The 19,848-nt window shown below is 39.1% G+C and overlaps 1 protein-coding gene across 3 annotated transcripts in view; it reads left to right on the top strand.

Moving 5' to 3' along the window:
- Positions 1–19,848, top strand: part of mtr (5-methyltetrahydrofolate-homocysteine methyltransferase) — a 68,493-nt gene that overhangs the window by 40,009 nt on the left and 8,636 nt on the right. For all 3 annotated transcript variants that reach the window (XR_004327283.1, XM_032502838.1, XM_032502839.1), the window contains exons 24-29: positions 11,790–11,910; positions 13,053–13,134; positions 14,669–14,767; positions 17,264–17,339; positions 18,250–18,405; positions 19,111–19,310. Coding sequence is in view for 2 of the 3 variants with exons in the window: in XM_032502838.1 (XP_032358729.1) it covers positions 11,790–11,910; positions 13,053–13,134; positions 14,669–14,767; positions 17,264–17,339; positions 18,250–18,405; positions 19,111–19,310 (734 nt within the window). In the remaining variant the exon portion in view is untranslated. The remainder of the gene's footprint in view (positions 1–11,789; positions 11,911–13,052; positions 13,135–14,668; positions 14,768–17,263; positions 17,340–18,249; positions 18,406–19,110; positions 19,311–19,848) is intronic.

The following is a 19,848-nucleotide window of genomic DNA, read 5'->3' as shown; positions in this document are numbered from 1 at the left end:
CGGCATTGTTCATTTTCTTCCACACATTCCGACAATATTCATGTGGGTCAATGCTTTTCTTAAAAATAGTGCAATTGATATTTAATCGCATTAATGTCATATTAACTTTCAATTTAATCTCACATTTTTATCTATTTTAAATGCCCTTGTTTTTTTTTTCCCCGTATTTTTCTTTTTTTCTCTTTTTCTTTAAAATTTTGTTTAAAAAATTTTTATTTTCCATATATTTTTTTAAAGCCCATCGTAAACATGGGGGAATATCCGGGGGAACTTGTTTTATGGGTCCTTTTTTTCCACATTCCACATTGGTATGGTTTTTGTACCAGACCGTACCCGGCTGTTACAAAGCTCTAGAGGCCCGCCTTTGCACAAAGACCCCTTGAAACAAAAAAGGTCCACAGCCTTGATCTGGAGAATTTAATGAAATAAAATTGGTTTTTTTCTTATAATCAGCAAGCTGGTCTTACTCGCATAGCTTTTTGTTTTTTATATTTTTTTTTTTTGGGAATTTCCCTTTTAAAACGGCCCCCTCCCCCCCCCCATTTTAACATAATCTAAATTCTGCCCTGAAAGAAACTATCTACATTTTTTACAAAAAGAAAAACCAAGAAAAAGGGGAAAACTGAGTGGAGTGTTTGGGTGTTTCTTGTCTTTCAAGTGATCGCATGGTGTGTGTTCCCTGTGATCAGATCCCGAGAGGCCCTCCAGAAAGCGGTCGCTGTCCTCGTTTCATATTGGTAGTGCTGACGGAACTTTTTTTAGAAAGTAAAAAACCAAGCCCAAAAAATTTTGTGTAAAAAATGTATTTTTACCGGTCTGCCACCTTTGTTTAAAATGAGTCCTGCAGGCCCCGATTATTCGCTCAACCAAATCCTACTGGTTCTGAAGGGCTAAAATTTCCCCCCCCTCGCCAACTCAAAGAAGCCTGGTTGATCAAATGTTTTAACCATTTTATGCCCCTAAATACACCCTCACGGGTTTTTGCTTCGGGGACAAGAAGTGGCAAGTAATTAATTTTTCAGCAACACATCACACACAACTGTTGTTTCCCTCTCACTCCGCTACTGCATCTATCTTGATGTGACAGCTAGAAATGTCCATACTGGCGGATGCGCACAGGCACAGCCTTTCCAATACTTTGGTTTGGTTTGGATTTACACAGAAAAATGTAAGCATACCATAATATGTCATTACAAACCCCGCTAGAACATTTTCAATCAACTTATTGGTCAGATGTGTCTGGGGCGGGAGCAAGAAAGTAAATACAGCAAGTGTGTTTTGGACTAGTGAATATTTCTTGCATCTCGCATTTTTTTCTTTTAAAGATGCTATTGTTGGCATTTTAGGCTTTTATTTATATAGGACAGCTGAAGACATGAAGGGGGAGAGAGGGGGGGAATGACATTCAGGAAAGGGTAGCAGGGTGGAGTCAAACCTGCAGCCGCTGCACTGAGGAGTACACCTCTATATATGGGCACCTGCTCTCTCAGGCACCCTATTTCTTGCATTGCTATGGTCAAAGCGACGTTACTACGTCTTAGCTCTTCCGGTGTCTGTCTCCAACGTTAGAGGCGGCGGCTTTTTTTAAGATGCGACTGACCGCTGGCTGTGTCTGTGAGAGAAACATTGCAACGTGCTACAGTTTGCATGTTCTGCCCCACCGCAGATTGGGTGGCAGTAGCTCAGTCCGTAGGGTCGCTGGTTCAAGTCCCCGTTCGGACCAAAGTACGGAGTGTGGACTGGTAGCTGGAGAGGTGCCAGTTCACCTCCTGGGCACTGCCAAGGTGCTCTTGAGCAAGGCACCGGACCCCCCTCAATCGCTCAGGGCGCTGGTCCAGCACTGGCAGCCCCCTCACTCTGACATTTCTCCATCAGTGCACGTATAGGACCTGAGCATGTGTGTGTATTTCAGACAGCAGAGTGTAAATTGTAATTTCCCCATAAAGAGTATAAATTAAATTAAATTAAATTAAATTAAGGCACACCTAACTACAGGAGCGATTTAGCTCAGACTTGCGGAGAATATACGTGGTGCAGTTTGAGGTCCGATCACATTCTCACCACAGAGGTGGATTGAAAGACAACCTTATCAAGCAGGTCTCGGTATGATTCTTTGGTCCGCTTTTGGTGCACACCCGAATGTAATTGCTGTGTTCACACCTGCCCAAACGAACCGCACCAAGGAGGAAAACTTACTCTAGTGTGGTTCAACCGAACTAAATAAGGCAGGTGTAAAAGCCCCCTAAGGCAACATAGAAGCTAGCCTGCTTTCTTGTTGGAAGCCGTTGGGATTGTATGCAGCTGATGAGGAAGACCACAGGCACTACTCAGAGCTGAAAAAAAGTCCCCCAACTACTATGGGTGTTCGGGTTAAAATCCTTTAGCTGTTTTATTTTTTACAGATAATTCTCCTAAAAAGATGCTTGAACTGGTCATCAATCTAAGGTAAAGCTGTAAAAGACGTTGCTTTTAATAATCAATAAAGCATTATTCAATGAGTTCAGTGAAGTCAATTTTATTATTGACATTGGAAGCGGTTGTTTGAACATTTTATATAACATAATAACAATATTTATTAAAAATGATCATCCAGCATCCATTAATGCCACAATAAATGTGAGTTCTTTTGGTATACTAACATTATAGAAAGCATGATAACCAATTAAATCATAATTTATTACTTGCTAGATGATGTTAATGTATAATGGAGAAAATAAAATGTTTACATGTACTTGTATTTTGTTTTTAATGAAGAACCTAACTGCCCTGTAGCCACTGCTCCAAATTTAAGTGTTGCACTCAGGGTGAAATATGTATAGCAATCGTGCATTTTGTGAAGAAAAAATTGGCTTAGATGTAGGTTTATATCTTATGAGAAGATTTGTCTTCTGAGGGCCATGGTAGCCATTTTTCAAAATGGGCGCCTAATATGGTAAATGTTGCAGGAAACCTTTATGACTCTTATGATTTTAGGACTCTTGATGATTGCCAAGGTGTGTTCAAGCTGATACGTTCAGATGTCAGAACACCACAGCAATGTTTTTTTCTTCTCTTTATTTTGTTCTCGGTAATTTAAAAAAAAACTTACCTACAATTAAAGGTCCCATGGCATGAAAATTTCACTTTGAGGTTTTTTAACATTGATATGAGTTCCCCCCGCCTGCCTATGGTCCCCCAGTGGCTAAGAAAGGTGATAGGTGTAAACTCTATCTCTGCCTTTGAGAAGGGAGGTAACCTTGCCCCTTATGACCTCATGAAGATATGGTATTAGGGGACCACTAAGGTCTATTTAAAAGACTTCAGATACAGTATTAGGGGACCACTAAGGTCTATTTAAAAGACTTCAGATACAGTATTAGGGGACCACTAAGGTCTATTTAAAAGACTTCAGATACAGTATTAGGGGACCACTAAGGTCTATTTAAAAGACTTCAGATACAGTATTAGGGGACCACTAAGGTCTATTTAAAAGACTTCAGATACAGTATTAGGGGACCACTAAGGTCTATTTAAAAGACTTCAGATACAGTATTAGGGGACCACTAAGGTCTATTTAAAAGACTTCAGATACAGTATTAGGGGACCACTAAGGTCTATTTAAAAGACTTCAGATACAGTATTAGGGGACCACTAAGGTTCATATAAAAGAGACTTCAAATACAGTATTAGGGGACCACTAAGGTCTATATAAAAGAGACTTCAGATACAGTATTAGAGGACCACTAAGGTCTATATAAAAGAGACTTCAAATACAGTATTAGGGGACCACTAAGGTCTATATAAAAGAGACTTCAAATACAGTATTAGGGGACCACTAAGGTCTATATAAAAGCATCCAAAGAGCACCATGTCATGGGAACTTTTAAAGGGGACAGGCTTTAGCTGACCCAGCATTTGCCCCATGTTCTTGATAGAGTTCTCCCATGCCCTCATGAGTCTTGCAGCGGCCCAGGTTTGAATCTGACCTGCGGCCCTTTGCTGCGTGTCATCCCTCCATCTCGCTTCCCCTTTCATATCATGTCCCCAAAAAATAATCTTAAAGTTCAGGGTCAAACTTCACCCTTTTCCTTTTCAGCAGTACAATTAACAGAGATATTGCTGGATGAAGTTCAGGGTCGCTGGTAACCTCTAATGCCAGTTGATACTGATAGGGATACTGAACTTTGGTAGAACGTTGGATTGTTTTGCTAACTAGCATGATAAATGCCCAACTAAAGATAAAAAAAGGTACGGTTGGTTATGCTTTTTTTTTTTAACTCTCTCTCCATTCACTCCTATTGCTAGTGTCTCTAAATCACACTTTTAGCACATTAATGAATAACAACTAAGTACATTTGTTATTTTGTATACTTTTTAATTAAATTTACAATTAATAGTAAAGGTACTAGTACTATTCTTACCAAAGATGGTAAATATAGGATTGATAGATAGATAGATAGATAGATAGATAGATAGATAGATAGATAGATAGATAGATAGATAGATAGATAGATATTGATCCCAAAAAATGTGAAATTACGGTGTTACAGCAGCACACGTACAATAGTCACACAACGCAGAATATAAATATATATATTATATATGAGTGATTGGTGTAATCAATGGAGACTGTATATCAATAGAAAGAAAACAAATAATTCACTTTGGAATACCTTTAACTACTTGCAGCATCAATGAGTTTAAAATTGGGTCTCATATACATATCTAGGTTTCTATATTGACAAACATATGAATTTTAGAAAAGGTGTTAAGGTTCTTGCTGATATAGCACGTCTAGCTTTGGGTGGAATCAGTGGTACAAGCCAGAATTTGAAAGATATAAGCTTCCAAACATATTCTAAACTGTTCCAAGCTTGTGTGCCCTGTACTTGATTATATTGTGGGGGTTAGAGGACTCAGAAATATGTCTAATTGTGAATTAGTGCAAAATAGTAGTATAAGATATTTTCTGGGTGTGCACAAATATGTGGGCCAACCGGATAACCTAAGCCAAAATTCCGTATTTTTGCGATAAAACTGGAATATGGCACAGAGAATTACAGTAGGTTGTATATAATTTGTCAAAAAAGGCAAAGATCTCTATGTACTCAAGTGAGATGCAGTGTTTTATCTTTGACTACTAAAACCGGATGATATGTTTATATAGAAGAGGAAAAACGGATCTGTCCTATGTGTTGTTTGAATGATATAGAAAATGAGTTCCATTTACTTTTCTACTGTCCATTTTATTGTGAACAGTGTGATTGTTTTGTTTAGTAAGATAAAAGCAGATATTGATTTTGGTAAATATGGTTGATGCCCAAAGATTGAGATGGCTGTTCAAATTAGCTAATAATCTTGAGAATGCTTGGGAGAAGAGGGAAAAAAGCTCTTTACCGAGATGACCTGTAGATGAGGATTTGTCATTGCAGTGCAATTGTTGAAGAAACTTAAACATGGTGTTTAGTTTGTATGCATGAGGGGAGCTGGTTTCAGATGGGAAACTTTGTGTGTGTGCATGCGTGCGTGTGTGTGTGCGTGTGTGGCGCGGTGTGTGCGCGCGTGTGTGCGCGCATGTGTGTGTGTTGTGTGCGCACGTGTATTCATGTTTTTCTTTGAATGATTGTATATGCAACAGGAAGACATTTGCTAACTTTGAGGTGTCTTGTAATCCCATGTGGGATAGGTCACATGTTTGGCATGAAGAAATGAAATGCACAGAAATAAAAAAACTAAATCTATATGCAAGCCACCACTAGGGGTGGAAAAAAAAAAATTGATACAGCATATTATCACCATATTTTCAGTGGCAATACTGTACGATACACAGGCGCAAGTATGGATCTTTTATATATATTATTTATTATATATGTTGTGGACAGTTTGTCCAATTTTGCAACTATAAAATTGAAGTGATATGAACAAACAGAGAAATGTTTTTTTTTTAGATAAAACAGATAAGTTCCTTTTGGGGACATCATAGAAGTTAAATTGCAATATATCACAGAATATGCAATATGTTGAAAATCGCAATACTATCCTATCGTATCATAGCATGAGTATTGTGATGATATTGTATCAGGAGGCGTCTGGTGATTACTACCCCCAACCAACACTCCAGGATGTGTCCCCTCTGTCTTCATGCAGCCTTGAAGAGGCTGATAGTATGATGTCACTGCATGTTTCACAGCCATCAGAAAATATTGCTGTTGGAACCCGCAAACATTTTATACCATACAGCACGTGCTATTTCAAAGGGCCTTTGGGGCTGATAAGGCATGTGCACTCCCAATGTTCCATCACTCCCTGGGCGTGACACAACCTGCTACAGTTCACAGAGGCCTTGTTGACATTGACCATGTCACCAAACGAAATACTTCAAAATGCATCGACAGGTGTGTCATCTTGCTCTATGACAGAACTAGGGCATGCAGCGAACATTTCTTGAAAGAAACCTTTTGCGAGAAAAAACTGTGTAAGGCAGATTCCACCAACCAGTGCCTGTCTGGAACAACATGCAATGTTATTAAAGTAGTATATATAAACTTGTATACACGTTTGTACATTCTATCCTTTGTATTTTTTGCATTCTATTCTAGGGCCGTGAATTTTCAATGGTCTCATGATTTGATCACAATGCTCTGTCAACGGTTTGAATTGATGGATGTCCTGAAGCATCACAATGCGTCACCTATCATTATAAATTGCTACACATGATTATCATCAACAAGTTCAAGCAGTCAAATAGAACTCCCTTTTTTGTATATGCTCTTAAAAAAACAGACACTTCCTGAATGTAATGGAAAAGTAACATCTGTAAGGAAAGGCAAGGCGGGGCAGCTTTATTTGTATACACTTTTCAGCAACGGCAATTCAAACTTACACAAAAATCTTTAACAAAAAAACCCAAGAAAAACAAAAAACCCAAAACCTTAAAAACCGGGTAAAACACTATAACATTAAAAAAAAGGAAACATAAACACAAGAATAAATTTACGGCGCATAAAAAATTTTAAAGAAATATTAGCATTTAAAAAAGGCAGCATAAAAAGAAAGGTTACCCTTTGTTTTAAAAGACTGAGAGTAGCAGGGGATTCGGGTTTTTCTGGGAGTTTTTTCCAGATATGGGGGCATAGAAACTGAAAGTGCTTCACCCTTTTTATTCTGACTTGGGACAGAAAGCAGACCTGCCCCGATGCCGAGAGGCTGGGTGGTTATAGTGTGACAGATCGCATATATTTTGGAAAACCTTTTAAGTTTTATAAACTAGAATATTTTGAACATTCTTTGGACCAGGAAGCCTGTAAGATTTTCAAACGGGAGTGATTGATCCAGTCCGGGTTTAGTGAGACCAAAAGCGTTCTGAACAGCGAAACTGTCGTTTGTTTTTTTAGGAGACCTTTAAAGACCCCGTTACGTGTCAAGTCTACTGAAGAAAAAAGGCAGGAAAAGTTTTTCCAAATCCTGTTGCACATACCTTTTAAACCCCTTGATATATTCTTAAAGGGGATGAGGCTGATTTTTTGGAATTGCCCCTTAAATGGGGTTTTAAAATTTTCGGGTCTGACCATGACTACCCAAATTTTGGGCTTTGTCTGTTTTTTTTAACATTTTTGTTAAAAAAACTGAGCGCAATTTTTTAATCGTTCCTTCTTCCCCAAAAAAACAACCCTCATTTTCCTTCATTTAATTTGAAAGTTCGGGCCTCCACCTTAATTTGTTCGTGCCTTTAGTCTTTTTTGTATTGGACTATAGCCCCCCGGGAAAAGGTTAGTAAATTTTTGTCCCGCATACTATTTAAAATTATTTTTTTTTTCTCCATAATTGAGCCAGGGGAAGCAGTAGATTTTAAACAGAAGAGGCCCCAAGGGGAGCCTTGGGGAAACTCCGCACGTCTATTGTACGTCAGATGATAATTACCATAACAAAAAGTAATCCCTATTTTTAGGTGGATTCAAACCATTTAGTACTGAGCCAAAAAGGGAAAAACCATTTTTTCCATCGGTTAGTAGTATGTCTGGTCGCCCGTGTCAAAGCAGACTGAGATCAAGTAATATAAGTTAAAATTTTGCCATTACTGTTTTAAAGGTTGGATTATTAAAGACTTGACAAGACGTTTCTCTGGGTGGGGTTGGAAACCCACAAAAGTATCAAACTGTTGCTTAGTACAAGAAAGGGTTGAGGGGTTGAAAACTATTTTTTTCAATGATTTTACTTAAAACGGGGTTTTGATAGGCCTATTTTCCATTAGGATTTCGGGTTTTTCTTTTTTAAGAGTGGGATTACTGCAGTTTTAGGGGTGTGGAAAATCCTGAAAAAAGAGATGTGTTCACAATTTTAAAGATCAAATCAACAATTGGGAAAAAATTTTTTTTAAAATCCGTGGTAGAACATCAAGGCAAAAGGTCGAGGTTTTCAGATGTTGAATAATGTCCTCCGGTTGTATGGGGGATGTGTGAAAAATTTTGTCCATTGGAACTATTTTTGCTTTAAAACTGGAAACACATATCCCGGGCTTATTGGAGGCCCCTGATGTTGTCTAAACTTTTGAAAATTTTTTCTTTTTAAGAAGGAGGGGAAAGTCATTGCAGGCCTTTGGGGAAAAAGTTCGATGCTAGGTACTGGGGGTTTTTTAACTATCAAAAGTAGAAACAAAGCACGGGAATTTTATTGTTTTAGAGAAAAACAAGAAAAGGCCTTCTTGCACCTCGTTCCAAATTTAAAAGCAATTCCCCCTTTTAAAGGGGTTAAATGGACGGGAAATTTTTTTTTCGCCACCTTTGTTCAGCTTTCCACACTTCTTTTTTTGTTCCCCCAGTAGCATTTTTCCATGGAGATTTTCTTACCCGTACACTTTGACCTTAGTGGGAGCAAAGGCACAATAACTTTTTAATTTTTCGTTGAAAAAATCTACAAGCCACTGAGATGCCCAAAAGGGGCTGGGGGGGAGGGGAAAACTGTAAATGGTTTACGGGTTTTCAGTGATATCCTTTTTTGATTATTTTGTTTGGACACTTTTGGGCACAGGATAGTGCCCTTAAAGAAAACACAGGAATGATCGAAGAGAACGCATCACCACAACCTTTGGAATGTTCAACCTTTTTGGGACAATCCCCGAGTGTGCCCCCATTGTGGGGGGGTCCGTCCATGCGATCGTCCTAGTTCCAAAAACCCAACACAGCCTTTGTCCCCCCCGTCCTGGGGGGTTCAAATAATGTTAAAAAACACCCCCAAAAGATTAACAATCAAAGTTATGAGATAATAGACACAGTTCGTGAATCATCATGAAAGGTTTCACAAAAATTTTGGGGCCGTAGATATTTAGAAACTCGCTTGGGGGAAAATCTTAATTTTAAAGCACAAAATTTAAAAAAAAAAAATTTTCCCTAAATATTTTCGTAAGTGGAATATATTAAAAAAAAGGCGACCCCCTCCTTTCTTTTCATTATTTTCCCTCATAAAAATGAAATTGGGGGGGCTGCTCGGGGGAACAGCGCGCGTTTTATGGTCAAAACCCGGGTTTCAGTTTAAAAAAAAAAAATTAGATTTTTCTTAGTATAAAATCATTTATTAAAAATGATTTTCCTTCCCAAAAACCTGATTTTAGTAAGCTATGTTTGTTTTTTCATTTTTTTTGGGCAGGCTGTAGCTGACAGGAATGGGTGCAAAAATTTTCTTTTGCGTTAATGCTTATTTCCCCTTCTTTTCCTTCCTACACAACAAAATTAAAGGGAAAATTGAATCCCAGGCCCCCGGGGTTTCTTGAAAGAGTTTGTATCACAGTCTGCACCAAGGCCCCCACATACAGTGTGCTTGCCAGATTTTGCAAACCACGCCTTTTCATCTGGGGGGAAGGATTTTTTGACATCCTGGTAGTGGTGCTTGGGGTTTTATTTTTCCCGGGTTAGCCATGGGGGTAGGAAGGGGTGCATAATTGATGGGGGAAATAAGGGAAAGGGTGTGTGGAGACATCAGTAGAGACAGCGATGAATCCTCAGAAGGTTCGGGGTTGGGAAGGTTTGAGGGGTGCTGGACGGGTGAAGAGGGGAGTGGAGGTTTCGTGTCTTGCTCTCTGGTCTCCCATGGTCAAATCTTTGCACAGGCGGGGGCTGTGCTGGATCACTGCCGCACTTTGTTGTGTCTTCCTTTTGTTTTGTGACCTTGGCAGAGGGAGCAGATGTGTAGCGCAGAAAGTAAGCAGATTAGAGGTGAACAGCTTTACTCCTGGCTTGTTAGGGAAAGTCTATCTGCTTTAAAAAGATGTCTGCGCTCCCAGAAAATGTTTAAATTGTCAATGAACTTCAGAGAGTGGACGGTACATTCAGTTGAAAGCCATTTGTTTAGTCCCAACAGTCGGCTGAATCTCTCATCTCCTCTTCTGACTGACGGTATAGGACCACTGATAAACACATTTGCGCTTAGGGGGGTGACTGTGTCAAGCAGTTCCCTAAAGTCCAGTTTCAGCAATTCAGACTGTTGCTTTACAACATCATTTGACCCTATATGCAGAATAATGTTCTTCACAGTTGGGTGTGCTGCCACGATATCTGGGATTTTTTGGGTCAAGTCAGACACCATGTCTTTGGGAAAACATAGTATTTTGGTGTTTTTTACTGTTTTTTAAATCTTTTACAGCAGAGTCCCCACAATCAGGGTTTGAGGCCCAGTTGTTAGCTTTTTACTTTTTGAATTGCTCTCAGTCCTTACCATGCTGTGTGGTGATGAGACGCAGTCCCGGTCATCAGATGACTGTCCAGCGTCTTGCAGCAGAGGAGCAAATCTGTTATCCAGTTGCACACAAGGTTGTTGGGGGGCATTTTGTTGCTTATTTTCCCTTTTGCAGCTGTCCACGGCTGTGTCCTACTAGGTACAGGGGTTGAAGAGGCGCTCTGCCCAGATGATAATGCAGGCCAGCCGGTCATATCACAAACCTCAGGGCGCTGTGCCCGGCCCGTTAGTCGTCCTCCCATTTCCCAGGAAAATGATTTACTCTTAGGCTTCGCACCAGACGAGTTCCAGGGAGGACCGCCACTTGTGATTTATTACCAGTTCCACCCTCCTGTTTCTTTGTAGTCTTGTTGGTGCTAATTAGCCGTGTGTTAGCATACTTCTGTCCATTGTTATGGGTCCATGGTAAAGTGGTGTCATTTCCACAAGATCCGTTAACTTCCACGTTCACTTCTAGAAGGTGAACCTTGGTTTCCAGAAGTGCAATCTTCTGAAGGAGTTTGTAGTAGTCTTCTACGGAGAAAGGAGGCATCTTGCTGCTAATTAGCTTTAGCTACAATCACTGTAGGACAGGCTTGAGCTATTGGTAGGCCACGCTCACGCAGAAAAATTTTAAAATATGGCAATAGCCTACTATGTCTACAAAAAATGTATAGTCCAGTGTTTTTGAAGTGTCCAAGAGCCGCTGCTCATAGTTTCTCAGAGGAAAAGCACGATTATCAGCAAAAATATCAGCAAAAATATGCAAGCAGAAGCAGGAGCAAGCAGCAAAGCGTCTGCACTGTAAGAAGCAGATTATTCTGTAGGCAATAATCAAGTATGGTCTGTCACTGCATCAATGCAGAATCGTCCAGGTATCAATCAAGGCAACGATTTATTTCAATGCCCCTACTCTATCCTATTTATTATTTCTTGTATACGCGTGTGCCGTTTGTCTTTTTATTGCCATGGTGTGTTCAAGCTGATTAGATCAGATGTCAGAACACCACAGACATGTTTTTTTTTCTCTTTATCTTTTTAAGGGTGCTTTATGAAAAAACTTTTAATCAGTGATTAATTAAGGGTTTGCTTTGTTCCTCCAGATATTATTGGTTTGTCTGGTCTCATCACCCCCTCTTTGGACGAGATGATCTATGTGGCCAAAGAGATGGAGAGACTGGGAATTACAACGCCACTGCTGATTGGAGGAGCCACCACGTCAAAGTAACATAAATACACACATGCAAATTTGAAAAAAATGCAGAAATATACAGTACCTTACTGGTCAAGACACATTTGTTTACGATGGGTGACCGGTGCTCTCATCAAATAAAAACTTAAAGGTGCAATATGTAATACTGACAGCTACTGTTTAATATGACCAATTTTCAAAAAGTTTCTAAATCAGAAATTTGGGTTTCCTTCAACCAAATTGTAAAAAAGAATAGCGTGGATGGTTCCATATGATGCTGTTCACAAGTTAAGTAACTGATCAGTTCAGTATTTTCATTGAATTTGGATGTTTTATTTAATTTTATAGCATTTTAAGAAAAAAGAGATTAAAGAACAATGAAAAAAGTGACAGAAATGTAGGGAAAAACACAACAAACAGAAATAAGCGACAAAGACTTTGTCAAAAGTTAGAAAACGTCAAAAAGTGACAACAAATGTCGGAGAAAGCTTCAAAAACTTGGTGAAAACAATAAGAATGTCCAAAACAATCGACAAAGAACTTTGGGAAAAGTGAAAAAAGTGTCTTTTAACTTTGAATTTTGACCCAGAAAAAGTAAATGTTGGTCTACGGGAAGACAACACAAGGGTTAAAATAGTTAATGCAGTACAAATCAAAATACTGGAGAGAGTTAACTTGCAAATAATCGTACATTTTTATCTATTCTAAATGTCCCTTGATTTCTTTCGGTCCCATTATTTTTGTTTTCTCATTTTAATGCTCAACATAGAAACATAGAACAACAGAGAAAAGTGAATCGGCTCGCTTTGTGCAGGTGTTTATTTTATTGAAAACAGCATTGGGATACAGCCTACTGTAGTGTTCAGTTTCACACTAACATTCTCACTTGGAGCAAATAATCTCTCACACAATGTAACACTGACCACCAATAAAAGGGGGGGGGGGGGAATGGCATCAGCTGTGTGGTATTTCAGACTGGACGTGCTGTGATGATAGCTCAGTTCGCAACGACCAAACACACAGATCACTTTGGTCTTGTCAATGCAACTTTGCCAATTAGAATATGAATTGATGTTTTTTTTTTTGTTTTGTTTTTTTTGCACACCCCAAAAACATAACATGTTGATATTTTGCAGTGCTCTCTCGGGTAATTTGTGTGCTTTGTGTTTGATAGGACACATACAGCAGTGAAGATCGCCCCACGCTACAGTTGTCCTGCTGTCCATGTTCTGGACGCCTCCAGGAGTGTGGTGGTGGTAAGACATCTCTGGATCTTCTGAGTATTACTGGCATTTTTCACTCTTACCCTCTAGCCCAGGGGATCCGGGACCTTGTTGTGTCAGTATGTGTATTTTGTTGTGTCAGTGTGTGTATATTCATTAAAAAATTCCAGGGATCAGTTGTCAATTTGAACACCTCAATTTTAAGATACATCAATTCAGTACTCACTCACCAGCAGGTGGCAGTAATGGCAAATTGTAGGAAATTACCAGCCCGTCTCTCCAGAACCACAAGTGTTTCCCCTATCCTTGCAACCCCCTGCCCCCCCTGAAAGAAAGACAAAATACTGTAAATTCAACTGTTGCTAAATAGTTGTGTGATGTGTAAATCAATGTTGTTGTTTTTATTTTCAAAAATGATATGCACTAAACCCCATTTGGGCTAGTGGTCAAGCCAATGACCCCCACCCCCCCGACCCCACCCCCTTGCTGCACCTCCCGCTTTTCACAGTCTGATACATACATCCAGAACCAATGAGCCGCAAAGCAATCCCAAGGCTGCCGCCCGAACAAACATATTTTGATCTAGGCTACTTATTGTTTATGTTTTAATTCAATGACTCAAAAAAGATAATTATTCTGGGCATATCAAAGGGCCTGGTACTACAGGTCCACCGGCCCGGTGACCGGGGTTTGGGAAGCGCTGCTCTAGCCTGTTGAAAACCCCATATCATTTATTTGATCTGGAAAAAAACGTATTTAGAAACAGTGTACACACAAATGTCCCATTAAGAAAAAGTAAAACATTTTTTTTGTTTTGTTTTTCAAATTGAATTAAACAGATTTTTTCTAATCTAAACTACCCTTACTGCTTCGTCTTTGCTTTAATGCTTGGATGACCAGATCTGGGACATGGATGATGACATGCAATGCCTGTTTATTTTTTTTAAAGATAATGCCAACAAAGTTTTAATCTACACATGGATTGGAATAAGCGTCAAAATACAAATAGGTAGACAATCGTATGATGGGACAGTGACAGATTTCCTTCACAGAACAAGTCCAGTAGTTCATTAGAAAACTTATAGAAAACATTGTAAAGAAAAACACACAAAACCTTGTTCTTTTCCAACAGTCCAACCATAGACTGTATATAATATTAACGGTCTATGAGTCTAACCTAGGCCTGCACGATTCAGGGAATTGATATCACGGTTCTCTGCCACGATTTTTGACCATGACGAAACAAAACAAATTGGCAGTACCAATTGAAGTTATTTGAAAAATAAATAGTGAACAGGGTGAATCGAGGTGGCGATTTTTGTAGCGATTAATTGTGCAGGCCTAGTCTAACCTTGCACCAATATTTCATCAAAATTGTTTTTTTAGAAACTGAAAAAGTGAAAAAATAAACTTCTCTGGGTGGACAGTAACGTCTTATTTCATTTGAGGGTCAGAGGGTTGAAATGATCAGACGTGGCCACAGATGTGACAGATGTTTGAACGTCCCTCCAGTTGGATTAGTCCAAACCTGAGTGTGTTTTCTCCTGCTTGTTTTGCTATCTGTCAGTGCACACAGCTCCTGGATGAGGAATTGAGGGAGGAGTACTTTGAGGACCTGAAAGAGGAGTATGAGGAGATCAGGCAGGATCACTACGACTCCCTGAAGGTAAGAACGGCTGGGACAGAATCTAGAGGAATATCAAAACTATGTCACGCAATGTTATTCACTTTATCGCTTCTATTGGACTCCCTCCAGATTGTTCAGAATTGGTCTGCAAGACACTCCATTAAATTGTTGGAAAAATCAGACAAAGGACAGCCAATTCCTTCATGTCTTGTGGTCCTGTGATAAGGTCCAGGAGTTTTGGACCGGGATACATGGTAACCAGTATCGGACACAGATACTGCAGAGACACAGGTTCCATTCGGCTTGATATTATTTGTTCTGGGAGATGGGTCAATCCTCCTTGTGAGATGGGTAGGGTGGCAACATTTTTTTCATTTAAACGGTTTGCCAGATTGGATGCCTATACTAGAAAATTGGGGAAAGGTCCTGAACTTTCTGGAGGGCTCCTAAGAAGCTCTGTGTTGGGGAGAGACGTGTGTACAGTGGGCTTATGGTGTTGTCATTTATACAATTATTTGGTTTATGGCTTGTGTATTTTGTTACTATTTTGTTGTATGGTCTTGAATATTGTAGTATGTAATCTTTTCTTGTTTTTTGTCTGGGTGGGTGGTGATGACGAGGGGCGGGGGTTGTCCATGTTGCGAGTTGTATGTTTTGTATGTTAAAAAAATAAAATAATGAAAATTGTCAATCACAAAAAAAGAATGGCTTGTAGAAACACCCCACAAGGTGGGGTTATCATAGCTAAGAGAAGAGCTAACCTTTTTTTGTGATAAAATGTTTTTATTAAAAGATTACAAGCAATTACTAATGTTATGGTGAGACATGAGAACGTGTCCCAGGACCAAGGACAGTCTAACCTTTGACATTGCCAAATATTTGTGCACACAATGATCTTTTCACACCTCAGTTATTGTGCTACCTCATGGTCACAGGCAAGTCCATATGTGACTAAACCATTAGAGAGACTCTACAATCGTGCATTGAAAATAGTGGGCCCTCTAAAGCCCTCTAGGGACAGGCATTGGGAAATAGCAATAGCCATGAATGGTGTGATGCTGTTGCACACATGTCTATGTCGTAGCATCTGTCCCTATTTTCAATAAACATGAAATAAAAAATAAATTATCACATCTTAATAGTGGCTTGATAAAGGCCAACGGAGGCTCAGGGCTCAACCAATCTCACCTTGGGACCCACATTTCACCACGGTCATAATGTCCTGACCCACTTCCATCAAATTCAAACCAAACTATGTTTCAAAAAAGGGATAATAAACCCATACGATGTCACCATGGTAGTTAACCCTCCTGTTGTCCTTGGGGTCAAATTTGACCCATTTTCAAAAGGTTTCTAAATCAGAAATTTGACCCAGAAAAACTAAATGTTGGTCTACAGGAAGACAACACAAGGGTTAAACCTAAAATATACACATTGCATTCAGCACAATACTCTAATAAGCAACCGAGTATGAACAACTGCATTGTGCTGATTTTTTTTTTTTTGTAATTATGAATACAATTTATAACCGCACGACTGTTTACACACAAAATAAGAAAGTCCTACAAAACGACTTTGAATGTGCTTTACTTTTTGACAAGAGTTTCAATGCCTAGTGTGCACATTGAGTTTATGTTTACTGACATTTTTTTTAATTCTCTTTTTATTGAGTTATAGCAAAGTCAGAAAATACAAAGTTATTCTTCTTTATTTCAAGCCTTCTGTAAAATACAGTTGTAGCAAAGGGTGGTAAAACTGAAATACAACAAATATTACAGAAACCTATGATGACCAATAACTTATCTTAAATAAAAACAAAACAAGATGTAATATAGAAAATGAGCTACTAAATTAAAAACCAAACTTAGAAGAACCAGAATATTGGGGCGTACCTTCAGCATACTCAAGTTTCTTACAACACAGAGTAAAATAAATAAATAAAGAACTCAATTGATTTCAACTTGGTGGCCGTACAGGTGTGATGTACTGAAACCAACTTTCCAAAAAAAGTAATTCTTTTCTGTCATAAAGATATTATAAATAATCCAATCCAATCATCAATTGTTGGTATTGCGGGTTTCCGGTCATTTTCTAAGTGATGGCTTTTCTGCCTGCTGTGCTCAGAATTCAAAATGGATTTTCAATTCAATTTAATTTATAGTATCAAATCTCAAGACACTTTACAGATAGAGGAGGTCTAGACCACAGTCTATAATTTACAAAGCCCCAACAATTCTAGTAATTCCCCCAAGAGCAAGCAACAAGTGCCACAGTGGCGAGGGAAAACTCCCTTTTAGGAAAAAATCTGGGACAGACCCAGGCTCTTATCCAACATGAGAGGACACATTCTTTAATGGCAGGACACTCAAATACAGGGAGTCTACTTTAAATGGCATGTCCACCCGTAGTAGTTTGCAAAACTGCATGAACCCCTTGCTAAAAAAGAATTATAAATTGTGCAAACCCCGACTAGAAATGTGTAATATTTATGAAATTGCCTTGCCCTTCATGCTCCGTCTCCCTTTGTTGTCTCAGGATCGCCGGTATCTGTCTCTCTCCCAGGCCAGAGGGAAGGCTCTACATATAGATTGGCTCTCTGAGCCCAGACCAGGTAACTTTTCACACAGATTAATGAATTTTCATGACTATTTTACTATGTTTTTGTGTCTAAGTGACTGAACAACAATCTTTGACATTGGTCCAGAATTAAGCAAGATTGCTGCAGTCAGTAGCAGCGAAACAAGCTACAATGTAAGTTAGTAGGACAACTGTCCAGCTTGCATTTACCTTCACAAAAGTGCTTGCTTTTCCACTGACAAGCTGACAATATTCAAAGTGTCTGGCAACATTATGAAAAGGATATGTAAGGAGGTCGACTTTTCTGTTACAGAGTAAGATACTTTTTTACACATAAAAACATCTGGGAAATTTGCGTTCGCGAATCCCACCAGACTCTATGTAAATAAACAGTAATTTTAGCATCGTAAAATACACTTCATTCAAAGTTGACAGAAACATAACGAGACTATGAGAAGGCGTTTTGGGTCGTCTTTCAACTTTTCCAACCATCACAACTCTAGTTTTGGCTGACATAAACACATGGTTTAGAGATTTTTATGTGAAAATATGTTGGCTCTATACACGCTAAAACTATAGCTTTTTTAAATGGATTCTGGTTGTTTTAGCCCTAGCAACTCAGAGCTGTTTCTGATTAAACAGAAAGGTCTCAAAGAGGTTTTAAAGGTTGACCTCCTTAGAAATCCTTTCCATAATGTTGTCAGACACTTAGAATATTAATGAGCCTGAGCCTGTCAGTGACAAAACAAGCACTTTTGTGAAGCTGGACAACTGCCCCATTAACTTACATTGTAGCTTGTTTTGCCACTGCCGACTGCAGTGATCTGGCTCAATACTGGACCACTGTTGAAACAAGCAGATGCAGGAGACATACTGTAAGTAATACTTTGGGACGCTGTGGAAAATGTTTTCTGTATGGAACTTAAAAACCAAGTGCGTTCCAGTGTGTCCTCAGTTCCTGGGCACCCGCGTGTTTGAGTGCTACGACCTGAACAGTCTGCTGGACTACATTGACTGGAAGCCTTTCTTCGATGTGTGGCAGCTGAGAGGAAAATACCCCAACAGAGGTTACCCTAAGATCTTCAACGACCAGACTGTTGGTACGAGTTCCACCTCTGTCAGGGTTCATCATAAATCATACCGCTAACGTCTGTCCTGCTACATAATAGGCTACTCTAATGTTGCCTATGCATTTTATTGTTGTTGTTTTTTTATCTTACTTACTAATGTTGAATATCTCCGCATTGCTTCAAGTTCTTCTTCCAGAAGCTTTGTAATCCAGTTTGGAATGGCAAAACGAAGGGTGTCTTTTCCGAGGAAAACGCACAATAGCTCCAGAACCGTACATCCAAAACTGATTGGTTATTTATTCATTTTTATTTTATTCTTAGCCCTGGCCATCTTGACTCCTAGAATTCAGGCAGCTCTGGATGTGTAAATGAGTGTGATTTGGCCTCCTGATGTCTCATAGCAGACATGAAATCCCTTGAAGATTAAAAAATAAAATAAAGAGCTCATAGACTTTTCTTAGTAAAAATGAGACTAAGGAGAACAATTTTCCGAAGGCCAAAGGTCTTTTTTTATTATTGTTCTCTGTGATTTCAGTACGTTTCTGTGAGATTCAATTTCAATTTCCATTCTTTATAGTTATAAATCATTTTATACATTAATGTGACATCCCTGCAACATGCATACCCTGATAGCCTAGGAGCTAATATTGGAAAAAATGACTAAGGCCCCAGAGGGATTTATTTGGCTCATATTGAAATACTCATGTCATTATTAGACTACATTGCTTCCTGTAGGTGCGGAGGCCCGGCGAGTCTTTGATGAGGCCCAGCGGCTGCTCAACCAGATGATTGACAGTGGTAGTCTTAAGGGGCGGGGCCTGGTGGGGTTCTGGCCTGCCCAGAGTGATGGCGATGACATCAGTGTGTACAAAGATGAAGTCGCAGTACACCGGGACACCCAGCCCATCGCTACATTTCATGGCTTACGACAACAGGTGAGTTTTAGAAACGGTTGTAATATATGCCATTTCTTTCATTAAGTTCAGTGTCTGTCAGACACAGGTACACACACCCACCTCATAGCAGCAGCCTTGTTGGGGATGTTGTTGCTGTTAAATGTCTTGTCTTTATCTGTAATGTCTTTTATTCTGGTTGTATGTTTCAGTTGCCACAGACACAAAGGGAATTTCCGAAAGGATAATTAACTGATTTAAAATGGGTTTTAACAATTTTTTTTTTACATTTCATGTATGATTGTACACCACTCTTGGCCTACTGCAAACACATCTTGTTTTACAGTCAAAAAGACTCAAGATGGACTAGAGCCCGACCCATAAAGGATTTTTAAGGTTGATAGCGAAACAAATATTTGGTGATTTAAAAATCCGATATTCCAATATATCGGCTTATATATATATTTTTTTTTAATCCAGAAACGCCTAACAAAACATAAATAGATTTTCCTCACATTAATTATGAGTCCTCATGACAATATGATAATGCCGTTTAAACTTAACGTTCATAACACGGTTG

This window comes from Etheostoma spectabile, chromosome 21 (assembly GCF_008692095.1).
Source record: "Etheostoma spectabile isolate EspeVRDwgs_2016 chromosome 21, UIUC_Espe_1.0, whole genome shotgun sequence".
In the NCBI taxonomy this organism is placed as follows: domain Eukaryota; kingdom Metazoa; phylum Chordata; class Actinopteri; order Perciformes; family Percidae; genus Etheostoma; species Etheostoma spectabile.
This window is presented reverse-complemented; position numbering and strand designations above follow the sequence as displayed.